This window comes from Jaculus jaculus, chromosome 3, assembly GCF_020740685.1.
Source record: "Jaculus jaculus isolate mJacJac1 chromosome 3, mJacJac1.mat.Y.cur, whole genome shotgun sequence".
Taxonomy (NCBI): Eukaryota; Metazoa; Chordata; class Mammalia; order Rodentia; family Dipodidae; genus Jaculus; species Jaculus jaculus.
Window position 1 is genome coordinate 11,877,968 of NC_059104.1, and position 14,684 is coordinate 11,892,651.

The 14,684-nt window shown below is 39.9% G+C and overlaps 1 protein-coding gene across 2 annotated transcripts in view; it reads right to left on the reverse strand.

Annotated features, from left to right (window-relative positions):
* Pcca (propionyl-CoA carboxylase subunit alpha) overlaps window positions 1–14,684 on the reverse strand; it is a 339,901-nt gene that overhangs the window by 228,403 nt on the left and 96,814 nt on the right. For both annotated transcript variants that reach the window (XM_045144878.1, XM_004663385.2), the window contains exon 8: window positions 12,111–12,147. In XM_045144878.1, the coding sequence (XP_045000813.1) occupies window positions 12,111–12,147 (37 nt within the window). The remainder of the gene's footprint in view (window positions 1–12,110; window positions 12,148–14,684) is intronic.

Genomic DNA, 14,684 nt, shown 5'->3' on the forward strand with positions numbered 1-14,684 from the left:
CAACTTGACACAACACTCAATTCATTTGAAATTCACTTTATCTATAGTTTCTGGGACTAGACTTTTATAGGCTGTAATAACTAATGGAAAAAAAAAAGGTAAAAAGAAAAACCAAAGTATTTCTTGGGAAATATACAATTCCTAAGTTACTGGTGTTAATCAGCAGTTTCTCAAGGGTCAAAAAGAAGCTGAGACAGCTGAGAAAACTACAAAGGCCTTTGTTTCCTAAAAGAAAAGTTCAAAGTGAAAAGAAAAGATACTGAAGGGGAAGACACTACTAATAGATGGAATGGAGTCTGATAATGGATAATGGAATCTCAACAGAGAAAAGAAAGAGACTCAATTAACAGATCCAAGACAGGAAGAAGACCTCCAAATAAAAGCTGTACATCAGAATTACGGTTAATCAAATATACATTGCATTCCGTTCATTTCATGTAAACGTACTTAGTCTGCCTTTTTTAGGAAAAGAGTTGGTTTATTTGGGGTTTGGAGATGTCTTTCATGACAATAGTATTTTGGGAGACTCCAAAATAGTAGGTACAATGTTTAGTCTTTATTTGCAACTTGACAAGATTTAGAATTGCCTAGCCACACTCATGGGCTCTATCTAGAGAGTAACTAGGTGGAGAAGGCCTGGCCTCAAGGTGGACAACACCTTTCAACATGAAGCCCAGACATAAAGAGGCTGAGGCAAAAGCTGCGTGTGTCCGCCGCCTCGATCCTGTGGTCTTCTTCCTAGGTGTGTGCATCACTGCTGTTGGCATCCAACTCCAGCTTCCTTGGTTTTCCAATATGGACCTAACACCAACAACTCTCTGGGAACTCCAAACCTTTAGACCCAGACTGGAACTGCAGAAGCATACAGGTTTGTGAGCTCAGCAACTACTGAGCTCTCGGCCTCTATAGTACGCAGATAGCCATTGCTGGACTACCCAGCCCCTACCAAGTGAGCCAATCTGGTAAACATTTTATGATCAGAACCCGAACCTTGAGGTTAAGACACCGTATTTCATAGAGGTTGCCTCTGTCTAAGCAGTGAACCTATAATCCCAGCATAAATAGTAAGAGACATGGAGATCACCCTTGAGTTCAAGGCCAGCATTGGCTACGTAGCAAGTTGACGCCATCCAAGGTGTCACAGTCAGGTTCACACTGCTGACAGAAATCACCCGAACAAGAGTGGCTTTTGGGGGGGAAAAAAAAAAAGGATTTATTTTGGCTTAAAGACTTGAGGGGAAGCTCCATGATGGTAGAGGAAAACGATGGCATGAGCAGAGGGTGGGCATCACCCCCTGGCCAACATAAGGTGGACCACAGCAACAGAAGAGTGTGCCCAACACTGGCATGGGGAAACTGGCTGTAACACCCATAAGCCCGACCCCAATAATACACTGCCTCCAGGAGGCTTTAATTTCCAGCTGGGGAACCTAGCATTCAGAACACCTAAGTTTAGGGGGGACACCTGAATCAAACCACCACATTCCATCCCTGGCCCCCATAAACTGATAACCATATATCATGTAAAATGCAATGCATTCATCCAACTTTAAAAGTCCCTATAGTTTTTGTCAATTCCAATGATGTTCATACATCCGCATAGTCTGAGACCTTTTTTTTTTTTTTTGGTTTTTCGAGGTAGGGTCTCACTCTGGCTCAGGCTGACCTGGAATTCACTATGTAGTCTCAGGGTGGCCTCGAACTCTCTGAGATCCTCCTACCTCTGCCTCCCGAGTGCTAGGATTAAAGGCGTGCGCCACCACGCCCGGCTCCTGAGATCTTTTAACTAAGCCATAATACCAAAAATTTCTCCAAAACCCATCATGGCACAGAATAAGCATTCACATTGCAAAAGATGGCACTGAACATAGCAAAGAAATACTCACCCACTGCAAGATTTAAAACAACCAGGGTAAGCATCAAACTCTGTAGCTTTAAGTCCAACAACTCTAGCCAGTGACAAATCTCCAACTCCAATAATTCTAGCCAGCAACAAGTCTCTGGGGTTCCAATTCTACCCCTCCAGCTAGGCTATGCACAGTCCTGGAAAACTTCATCTGGGGCTGGTAGCTCTCCTTGGCAGCCATATTGTGGTCCTGGCATCTCCACTGGGTCTCCACTGCAATCCACGGTTCATCCTCTCAGGTCGCCATACAGGCATCCAGCAAACCTGCTTCACACTGCCCATGGCCATTTCCAAAACACAAGACCACCTTGCAAACTCAATGACCCTCTCTTTCCTACATTTCCTATACTCCACAATACCAGGTAGGGTGCCAATTTGTTAATCCAAGGGGGGAATAAAGCAGACTTTGAAGAACAGGACACTCCTTGAGCACTCAGGCCCCTTCAAGAGAGTCTGCATCTCTCCTGGAGTCTCAGTGCAGGTCAGCTGCCCAATCTCAATATAATATAGCTGCAGCTGAACAAGCAGCAGTTCTGGCCCGGAGATTTCAGTTCTGTGGCATATCCATCTGCTCACACCAGTCCATTTCTACACAATGCAACCCTGCACAACGTCTCAGGACACGGGCATAACAGCAAGCTTCTCAAACAACCTGCCTCTAGGCCAGTCCAAGCAAAGCTCTTTCTCACCCTCATAAGCCAAACCTCACAGTCCATAGTTCTTATTGCATTCAGGCCTTTCAACTCTGACCACAATAGTCCACCACACTGTACTTACAGCACTACAAGGTGTCTCTTAGACCAAGGTTTCAAATCCTTCCACATTCCTCTTGAAAATCAGCTCCAAAAGGCCAAAGCCACACAGTCAGGTGTCTAGCAGCAACCCCACTCCTCTGGTACCAACTATACTGTTGCAGTCAGGTTCACATTGATGACAGAAATCACCTAAGAGCAGCTTTGGGCTGGGGGGAGTATTTATTTTGGCTCATAGACACAAGGGAAGCTCCATGATGGCAGGGGGAAATGATGGCATGAGCAAAGAGTGGACATCAGGGCTGGAGAGATGGCTTAGCGGTTAAGCGCTTGCCTGTGAAGCCTAAGGACCCCGGTTCAAGGCTTGGTTCCCCAGGTCCCACATTAGCCAGATGCACAAGGGGGCACATGTGTCTGGAGTTTGTTTGCAGTGGCTGCAAGCCCTGGCACGCCCATTCTCTCTCTCTCTCCCTCTATCTGTCTTTCTCTCTGTGTTTGTCACTTTCAAATAAATAAATAATGGACAAAAAAAATTAAAAAAAAAAAAAAGAGAGGACATCACCCCCAGCCAACATAAGGTGGACAATAACAACAAGAGAGTGTGCCCAACACTGGCATGGGGAAACTGGCTGTAACACCCATAAGCCCACCCCCAACAATACACTGCCTCCAGGAGACTTTAACTTCCAATTGCCAACAGCTGGGGAACCTAGTATCCAGTATGCCTAAGCTTATGCAGGAGAGGGGACAGAAAGATTATAAGAGCCACAGAGTAGGTAGTAACACCCCAAAGGACAGTCCCCCTGTTATTCCACAGGGACTGACTGAGGTTTTCATGACCCTACAGCTAATACCATCACCCTGCTGAGCTGTCCCCAGAGTAAAGGGAGCCAGGGCAGTGAAGATAGTAAAAATATTCACTTAAGTATAAGTGTTATCAATGTCCACAAAATATTTTAACATGTCTAAAATTTTCAGATTACAAAAAAGATCTTCTTTACTGTGAAATTTGTGATTTTCAGCAATTTTGAAAGAAAGCAATAATAGGGGGACTGTGCCTCGGGGTGTTCCTACCTATTCTGTGGCTCTTACAACCTTTCTGCCCCCTCTTCTGCAGTGTTCTCTGAGCCAAGGCAGGCCTGTTGGCAGTCTGCTTTAGTGTTGATTCACTGTAGCCTCTGGAGTTCTGCTTTGATTGGTTTGATTGATCACTGTGTCTGTCATCATCCCCTTGGAGCTGGTTGTCAGATGAGCAGTAAGAGCAGTATTCATGTCACCTCTTTCTCTGTAATTTCTCCTGGGTACTGACAGATGTAGGAGAGGTGACAAGTCTCCTGGTGGGCAGTTGGCTATCTCTTGTCTATTGTGTCAGATATCAGTACAACCACTCCTGCTTGTTCAAGGACGATACCTCATGTTTTCCTCAGATCTCCATGTGCATGTGCCCATGCACGTGTGCACACACACATATATACATACATGCACACACACTTTTAGCTCTTACTGCTAGTCTGACAACCAGCTCTAGGATGATGGTGACAGACAGGGTGAATGTCAATCAAAACCTATCAAAGTAGGAATCCAGAGGCTACAGGGATCTCAACACTAAAGCAGACTACCAATAGGCCCGTCATGGCTCAGGGAACATTGCTGAAGAGGGGCAGAAAGACTGTAATAGCCACAGAGTGGGTAGGAATATCCTGAGGCACAGTCCTCCTGCTACTGCATAGGGACTGACTGAGACCTTCAAGACCTCACAGTGAATACCACAACCTCACTGAGGAGGAACACCAGGATAAAGGTAGCAGGGGAGAGGGAACATTAAGAGTATATCCTGTTATAATAGGCATAAAATAATTTTTTAATTAATGTATATTTTTATTTTCACAATTTTTATTAACATTTTCCATAATTATAAAAAATATCCCATGGTAATACCTCCCCTCCCCGCACTTATAAAATTTTTTAAAAACTTTATTCACAATAGTTTTTAAAAAAAATCTATGAATAACCCTAACAATGAAAACTTGAAGATACTAGAAAAATTGAAGAATACCTCTCATGTTTATGAATTAGAAGAATATTTTGAAAATGGCTGTATTACTAGAAGCAATGTATGGACTTAAGCCTGTACTCCCAGCTCAGAAAGGTGAAGGCAAGAGGATCCTAGGACTTCCTGGTTAGCTTTTACAGCCAAATCAGTGAGCTCCAGGTTCTGTGACTGCATCACAACATAAGGTGGAGCGTTTCAGGAAAAAAACCTGACATCAACCTCTGGCTCACATATATGAAAACACATACACAAGCAAAAAAAAAAAAGAATACTATTCACCCAAATGTGGTATAAGCTATATAAATCAGTACATAACACAACTGATTTGTCAGAGAAAAATTGCTAGACATCACAGGATAGCTGATTAGATGGCCTATCTCCCTGTGCCTGCACATATGAAATCTAGTTGATATCTAACTCTGCTTCAGAGAAGAGAAATGAGTATGTTTGGGCATAGTGATTGAAGCACAAGGCATTCTCAGACAAGTTTCCAAACAAAACAAGTGTTTGCACATTTGCAATATGCTTCCTCATTACTGCCTGGATGTCAGGTAGTCATTTTGCAAGAGTAATAGAAAAGGGGAAAGGAAGAATTATGCAAAAATAAACAATAAAACAAAAGGAAACGCAGAGAGAATGAATAAAACAGTAAAATTCAGAAAGAGAACTTGTGAATTATGTTTAAGCCCAAATATGTGCATCCAACTAATGGTAGGAAAGGAAAAAGACCACAGAACACGTATTCTTATTACCCAGGGAATATCACTGAGCCTCACATTACCACATTACTTCAGTACAAATACCTCTGGGTACTGGAGGGCGGTGGTGCTAGAGAAATGCATCCAGAGTCGTATGAATGTTAAGCACATGCATTATCACCGAGCTACACACCCCAGCAAAGAACATCTCACTCTGTAATGGATTTTATAAGGAATATTTCAACACTGCTTCCCACTACATCACCTATCCTTGAGCATTTTTAGTAAATCTTCTATAATGTTAACCATATCTTCTACTGAATATCAAATTAGCAAAGAAATTGTCAGAATGCAAGATCGTAAAGAAGGTATCAATTGTAATCGGGGTCTGGAGAGATGGCTTAGCGGCTAAGCACTTGCCTGTGAAGCCTAAGGACCCCGGTTCGAGGCTCGGTTCCCCAGGTCCCACGTTAGCCAGATGCACAAGGGGGCGCACGCGTCTGGAGTTCGTTTGCAGAGGCTGGAAGCCCTGGTGCGCCCATTCTCTCTCTCTCCCTCTATCTGTCTTTCTCTCTGTGTCTGTCGCTCTCAAATAAATAAATAAATTTTTAAAAAATTGTAATCGGTTTTTCAAGGTTTCTTCAATATAAGTCTAACCAGTTATAAACATGTAAAAAGAATCTATGCAGCATGATGTAGACAAATAAAGATCTCAGAAATAGCCAAGTATTCTTTATTTCTCTTAAACATGAATAATTAGTTCTCCTGTATAAACGGCTTGAGTAACTTTTTTAATGTCATACCATACCAAAATGAAGATAAAATGAATAGGCAAAGGAAAACGGCCAGGGTAGAGAGAAAGCAGGAGAAGGGATTACTACCACAGCACCTAACTTTCTTTAGAGAACCAAGCAAAGGCAGTCAGAAGGTTAATGTGAAATACAGACAATGGAGAGTTTAACTTTCCAACAACACAAGATGCTGCACTGGGGAGCTGACTCCGTGGATAAAGTGCTTGCTGCTCAAACCCCAGTAATCCAAGTTAGGACCCCAGAAGGTGATGACCACAACAGCACTGTGAATATGATAAAGGTCACAGAGTTTTTTTTTTTAATTTTTTTTTTGGTTCATTTTTTATTTATTTATTTGAGAGCGACAGACATAGAGAGAAAGACACATAGAGGGAAAGAGAGAGAATGGGCGAGCCAGAGCTTCCAGCCACTGCAAACGAACTCCAGACGCGTGCGCCTCCTTGTGCATCTGGCTAACGTGGGACCTGGGGAACCGAGCCTCGAACCGGGGTCCTTAGGCTTTACAGGCAAGCGCTTAACCGCTAAGCCATCTCTCCAGCCCGGTCACAGAGTTTTATACTTTGAAAGAATGGAACTTAACATATTTCTTATCTCAATGTTTTAAAAATAGGATTTTGGGGCTGGACAGGTGGATTAGCAGTTAAGCGCTTGCCTGTGAAGCCTAAGGGCCCTGGTTCGAGGCTCGCTTCCCCAGGACCCACGTGAGCCAGATGCACAAGGGGGCACAAGTGTCTGGAACTCATTTGCAGTGGCTGAAGGCCCTGGAGCACCCATTCTCTCTCTCTCTCTCTCTCTCTCTCTCTCTCTCTCTCTCTCTCTATCTGCCTCTTTCTCTGTCGCTCTCAAATAAATAAAAATAAACCAAAAAAATAAAAATAAATCTGATTTTTAATATAAAAATTTAGACTAGGGGCTGGAGAGAGAGGGCTTAGCAGTTAAGGTGTTCTAAGGTGCTCAAAGCCCAAGGACCCAAGTTCGATTCCCCAGTACCAATGTAAGCCAGATGCACAAGGTGATGTATGCATCTGGAGTTCATCTGCAATGCTAGAGGCCCTGGCATGCCCAGTATCTATCTATCTAGCTGTCTCTCTCTCTCTCCCTCTCTCTCTCTCTCTCTCATAGATAGATAGATAGATAGATAGATAAAATATTTTTTAAAAAATTTTAACTATGTTGCCTCCAGCCTTAGGAAAAGAGTTAAGCTTACTTAGATGAAGCAATATAGGAACAATCCAGGTTTGGCTATCTTGGTGAGGTTTGGAGTTATATAGATATATACACATGTCACAATCAGCAAATACATACAACATGTATTCACATTACTACATGTAAATCATGCATTGAAATAACAAAACTCAAGACAAATATTGAATTCAGCTAATGACATCGATGTTGAAATGTTTAGTGAAAATGTGCCAGGATATGAATTTTATGCAATAAAAATAAGACACATTAACGTATGGTTCATAGTGGAATCTTGGTGTTGAAAAAAAAAATAGCTATCAACTGCAAAGACCTTTCAACCATGCTGTATGACTGAATATTTTCAAAATAAAAACTGAGGGAAATTTAGCAAGCAAATGCATTATTAGTAAGTAATGAGTTCTATTCAAAAAATAGTGTATGATTTTAGGACAACATTCAGGCATCCTCTGAAGACATATCTAAGGCATGGTGTGAAAGATGACAAGGAGCCATTCAGTTAGGGGTGTAAGCATGTCTTCCAGGTCCCCTCAGTCTCCTCCTCCAAGACATATCGTATGCTGAGGCCCTGAAAGTTAAGGTGTTCAAGTAAGCCAAGGTGATGGAGGTACATTACAAAAGGAAGGGAGTCCCATAAAATTACATTGGAGAGAAAAACAGGCATCAAATTCCCATGGGGTTTTCAGTCAGGGAAAGGAATTAATTTTCATCTAGTGCAATGAAAAACTATCAGATAGGGTGGGATGAGATGAGGCATATCCTCATTCTTTAAAGTTGTAAAGTATCATACATTCTGCTAGGTGAAGAATGGGCTTTGAAGTGTTTGAAAAAGAGATAGGGAAACTATTGTAATAGTCCTTAAAAGACAATGGTGGTTTGGAGGAGCAAGGTCTGTGACAACAGTAAATGCTGAAAATGGAATACATGGTGACCTAACAGTCCCTAGGGATAAAGTTATACTACGATAATGAAGGAACAAGACCTGCAGCATCAAGTTTGGCTCTCAGTGAACGAACTGATATTTAGTGAGATGTGGAAACTGTAGGAAAAGCAGGCTGCAACATGCTAAGACATTAGAATCAAAAAAAAAATGATTTTGAACTGAGCAGGATTTGGGGTTATAAGGGAAAAAAACGGGCAAAGAAAGAGAATTAGAATACCCTGGATGTTAAAAGAAAAGTTTTTAATTTATGGTTTATTTTCCTTTTGACAGTGAATTTTGTACTTGATTATATTAAGGACCACTGCTATAGTTTAAAAAAAATCTAACTTTAATGGAAATCAACTCACTGATGCTATTGTCTTCCACTGGGGTTAAAGATAAACTGGGGATCGATAGCCCTGTATCTTTAAACTCTGAGGTTACAGGGAAAACTATGGAGTGCAAATGAGTGAGACAAGGAAGTCCGAAAACAAACACAGAAGTAAAGCATTAAGTCTTTAACAGTCTCTCGCCCAAGGCATGATCAGAGGCCACCTGAGTCTAATTCCACATCTACCATGCTTAAGTATCTAACAGTATTTCACACACAGCAGTAATTCAAATTTTGGCTCTTGACTCAAAAGCACATTTATTTAGGCAAATTTTAAGGCAAAATCTATGGTCTTTGGGCCCTAGAAATTTAAATTTAAACCAATAATCATTGACTAATGTGCCAATTACCATTTCTAATCCTCAGTTTCCTGTGTTTATAAATGAAAACAAGCCCAAGAATTAGCATTAGAAATAGCATTTCTATGGGCTGGAGGGGTGGCTTAGCAGTTAAGACATTTGCCTGTGAAGCCAAAGAACCCAGGTTTGATTCCCCAGGACCCATGTAAGCCAGATGCACAAGGGGGCGCATGCGTCTGGAGTTCATTTGCAGTGGCTGGAGGCGCTGGCACACTCCTTCTCTATTTGTCTCTCATAAATAAGTAAATAAATAAATAAATAAATAAATAAAAGAAATAGCATTTCTAAAGTGCCTGACCATGAATAAAATTTTCTATAAACTGGAGCTCCTGTTAGGTAAAAGGCACCTAACGCACCTACTTCCAGAAGAGAGCACAGACTTGAGATAAGAGAACCACATAAAGCAGAATCAATTCCCTTTACTCCATGAGACAGCGAAAGAAGCAACAGCTTAGAAAGTTATGACAGGACCGGGATCTAGTCCAATGGTAGAATCCGTGCCTAGCCTGTATAAGGGCCAGGACTTGATTCCTCAGAACTAAGAAAAAGAGCCAGAATACAGAGGGGGAGGGATAAGTAGGTTCAAAGCTTTGCTTATATTCAGCTGCTTAGACAAAGAAACATATTTTCCCATAGATTCAATGTGTACTTCAACTCAGGTGAACTTGCAATGGCCTATCAAAATTAAAATATACTTAAAATGTGATGCCTCAATAAAAGTTGTAGGAACAAAAACTGATAAATCACCAAAAAAAATAAGAAAGAAAGAAAACCACACAAAAAGAACAATTTTAATAATACAGAATTTATTTAGAAGCTAACATTTGAAATAAAGGGTTTTATGGGGGGTTTCTGTGGCAATTCAGAAGGGTTCTCAGGGACATTCCAAGAGCTTTGTAAAAGCTGCCAACCTGGGTTCTTTATGTCACCTCAAATCTTACAGCTTTCCTTTCTTTCAGAAGAAGCTAAACACTAGCACACTTGTATGCAATAGCCATGGCTACAATCATTACTTTCACAAATGAGGGGGAATAAGAAGGGAAGAATTAGAAGAAAGATAAGGAAAAGGATATGCCAAAGTGTAGAGAAAAACTGAGACTGAACTCAGGTGATCTCAGGAGGAAAGAGAAGTGAAAGCACAGTGATGAAGACCCACATGAAAACACTGAGGGAAGAAAGCAAAGTCAAGGGAGGTACTCAGAGAGCTGCTCACTTAAGACTGACTGGACAGCTTAAAAGTCACATGCTATTAAAAAAAGAAAAAGAGGGCTGGAGAGATGGCTTAGCGGTTAAGCGCTTGCCTGTGAAGCCTAAGGACCCTGCTTCCAGGCTCCATTCCCCAGGACCCACGTTAGCCAAATGCACAAGGGGGCGCACACGTCTGGAGTTTGTTTGCAGTGGCTGGAGGTCCTGGTGCGCCCATTCTCTCTCCCTCTCTCTGCCTCTTTCTCTCTCTGTCACTCTCAAACAAAAATAAAAAAGGAAACAAAAAAATTGAAAAGAAAAAGATGGAAGGAGAAGCATAAAAGCAGGCAAAGCCCACCAGTTATACAAAGACCTGCTCCAAAGCCAAGGACTCATAATTCAAGGTGGGGCGCAGGAACACGTCTGCAGCTTCTCTTCTAACCCTTCGCATTTGCCGGCATTCCTCCAAATACTGGCTTCGTAGAGATTCCATTAAACCAGTTACATTATTATATCTTATTAGGCACGTGATAATATCTAAGCTAGGACTAGAAGGAAGACTTTGTAAATGTAAATATGACAGACTAAAACTAAATTCTTTTAAAAGTCTCATAAGCCAGTAGCCATACCTCTTGGGTAACGACTGACTTAATCTACAGACAGCCACTATTCACAATCTGCCAAGTCTTACTGTGAAAATACTACTGAAATACTTTTGAAAACATTGACAATTCTGAAGAACTGATCAATGAAGAGATGGTGCAGATAGAGAAAATAGCATCTTTTACAGCCTGGACTTACATTCATGGCAGTTTTGCAAAATAAATCAATAACAAAGTACATTTAATAATGGGCAAAATCCAAATACTTCAGCCATATCCACTGAGAAATAAGATGCAGCAAGCCAAACCATGCTTCAGATTGCTAAAGACTCATTATGCCAATTTGTCCCATTTGGAATAATATACTTATTAATGACCACTTATGGACCAATATTTTCTACATATCCCAATGATATCAACTTTGCCAAATCAAAACATGCTCCAACTGTAGACCAAAAAAAAAATTATAATAGACCTTAATGAGAAAACAGGGCTACAGAAATGCCAGAACCTTGGATCTACTAGTTGCAGCTATGTTTTAAGGTGCTATGAATAAATCTCCACCAAGTAGTACCCAATTGCCTTACCGACCTATGACTTTCTATCCAATGTATACAAATAATGACTTGATTCACATAGTCTGTAAAGCTTTATTAATTCATGAAAACTGTATCTTCCTACCCATTTTCTCAATTAGCACATACTGAAAATATAAGTTTTTGTAATCACAAAAAATATATTTGAAATGGAGTAATTCAAAATTCACTGAAAAGTTCTTGAGTTTACCTTTTACTCCAATTTAGAATATTAACTTCCCACATTCTATTTCCTCATCCCCAACAAAGTTACTAAGTTCATAATTAACATTTTAAGACAAGGCAAAAACTTGGAGAATCTTGTCAAACATGAATTCACTTTGACCACATTCAACTGATACATACTCACATTACATTCAATTTCAAAAAGTCTTAAGACAATCACCTCTTTAATTAGTTACTGATTCCATCTTATAAAGGAGCCTTAGCAAAGCTCAAATTACTCTTTAAAGTCCATTTTAATAATACAATATGGTAATTCAATTGATAACTTCTTCCAGAGCAACAAGTAAGCAGAAACCTAAAACTACTAAAACACTATTTGCTCTGTGGGAATTACTTATTACATGTTTACTCAACCAAATCTGCTGAAAGACACAGAAATGCTACCAAAGTTAATTTAAGAACGTACCAATTTCCCTTGCAATTCTGACAGCTTCATCTGCATCCTGTAAAAGCAGGAAATGAGACTCAACATTAATCCCGTGAGACATTGCACAATGTCTTTAGGGCAGCCATATATTGTACCACTGTCTCCTCTGATTCATTTAATGTTCAATTTTACAACCTTCTAACCCTTTTCATTTAGAGAAATGTAAAATTAATACCATAAGTGGAATGTAAATTCTACCTCATCATTATATTAAGAAACTCCAAGCAGTTTGAAATGAGCTGACAGGAAACGCCCCCATATTGCCAATGATTTGGTGCAGTTGCTGGAATGGAATGGCAGAATTTACATGTTTACAATCAATACGAAGTTGTAAACCAGATCACTAAAGATTGTCTGAGGCCAGCTTGTTCCTATTGATACATCGTGTTTTCCTGGATTCTGTCAGCAGGGGGAGTTGATTCTCTATTGTTTGGGAGGAGCTCGATTGATTTTCTAGAAATAATGTAAATTTCCAGTACCTACAGGAATTACCAATTGTTTTTTTTTTTTAAGTCCTTTTGTAATCTCCTTTACCTTTTCTATTTTTTTTTTCAGGTTCATATCTTTACAGCTGTAGCTTGTTAATATATGTATACATAAAATATATATGCATTTTATACACACACACAAACCTCGAATTCAACCAACAAATTAGTAGAGGGGATTTAAAAAAAAAAATCTTCAAAGAAGACAAGAAAATGCATTCTTAAAGTACAAAGTAAGAGTCTATCAATTCATGGATCAGTTACTCTCAAATCTCACCACCAGCCCTTGTAACTCTAAGTAGCTGAGAACATCCCGAACCCAAGCCTTCACTGATCATTAACACATGCAACAGACTCTTGTGACATGTTCTTTTCCGAGTAACAATAGAGAATGCTGAACTCCAAGTCTCCTTCAATTCAATTACTTCTTGTAATTTAATGACATTAATGGAGCTATCAATAGTGTTCTGAAACCACTAGCTGGTAAGCATACAAGAAAGCAAGTTAGAAATCCTGAAATGAAGCCTCGTATTTTTGAAGCTTCCATGTTAATCCACTGAAACTGTACAGCAACCATGTCAGAATCTTTCCCCAACTGGGGGCAGTGAGGAGAGTCATAACTGGTTCATTTATGTCTAATAAAAAAAAAAAATCTTCCTTAAAAGTCGTCAGTACCTAATAACATCCCCTGAATAAGGAGGTTGGTAGGGGAAGTTGTCAGAAAAAATTTAATTTCCTTTCATTAGCCAGTCTGCTCCACAAATAGGTGCTTGTTAAGTTCAAAGCAGCCCTGAAAGCGACATCAGCTCTAAGTCTTTATACCCCAAGCAGTCACATCTGCTAATGAGATTTTTCAAATAACAATTGTTTTCAAGTCAGAGATAGATGTATATACCTCCCACCCTACCCACCAAAACAAGGTTTACTGCTTTATTACACCTTGCTGTTTTCACTGACCTACATTCTCGAGATTTTAGCTTAAAAGAATAAAAATCCATGAAAAGGGTCACTTGAGAATGTTAGTAGTTTCCACACATTGAGTTGGAAGGTTCTTTGTTACAGCCAGTGACAGTTATTGGAGAATACCTGCTTTAATAGCCTCTGTCAGGAAGTGTTAAACTGCCAAATGTGAACAATTAGTGCCTCCTGAACAAAATACAGGAAGAGCTGCAGCTGATGAGGACCGCATTATAATAAGCCTAAGAGGAAACTTTTAACATTTGATTCAATTAATAATGCTGTATTTGCCAAAAATAATCTGAGAGAAATTAAACCACTATCTTAAAAACTCTTGTTCTTAGAACTAACAACAAACTTAAAGCATAATTCACGGACTTTGTTAGTCCTAGCTGGTCAACTACATAAACACACATGTTACACATGTGTTATGTTGGTTCTCTAAAGAATTACATTTATATACAGGAAAACCACCTCTAAAAAAAAATTTTCTGCTACTAAGCAATCTTAATTTTGAGCTACTTGAAAGTTTTCTTAGTATGAAAATTGAATTATATTACATGAACTGTCATGTGAAATCAAATTATCTTTAAACATTGGTTTTTCACTTGCTATTCATTCACCCAAAAAAAATTTACTGGGGTCTACTGAGTTCCACATTAGAAAACTATTATCAATTTCAAAAATAAACTAAATATACTCAACATATTTAGTATTTCAACACATTTGTTTTTATTACTACAGCTATTAAAATTACCTTTGGAAAGATTAAAAAACATCAAATAGCTACAAAGTAAATGGCACTAACTGACATATGGCACTGGAGAATTTCCTTCCAAGGTTATAAATTTAAAAAAGAAAGAAAGAAGAAAAGAACAGAACATAACAGATAGGATTTCATGTAGGCCAGGCTGGCCTAGATCTCACTATGCAGCTAAGGATGACCTTGCACTTCTGAGCCTCCTGCCTGCACAGTGCTGGGAATACAGACCTGTCCCACCACGTTTGGTGCAAATGAACTCCAGACACATACGCCACTTTGTGCATCTGGCTTGCATGGGTCCTGGGGAATCTGGGTCCTTTGATTTTGTAGGCAAGTGCCTTTACTGCT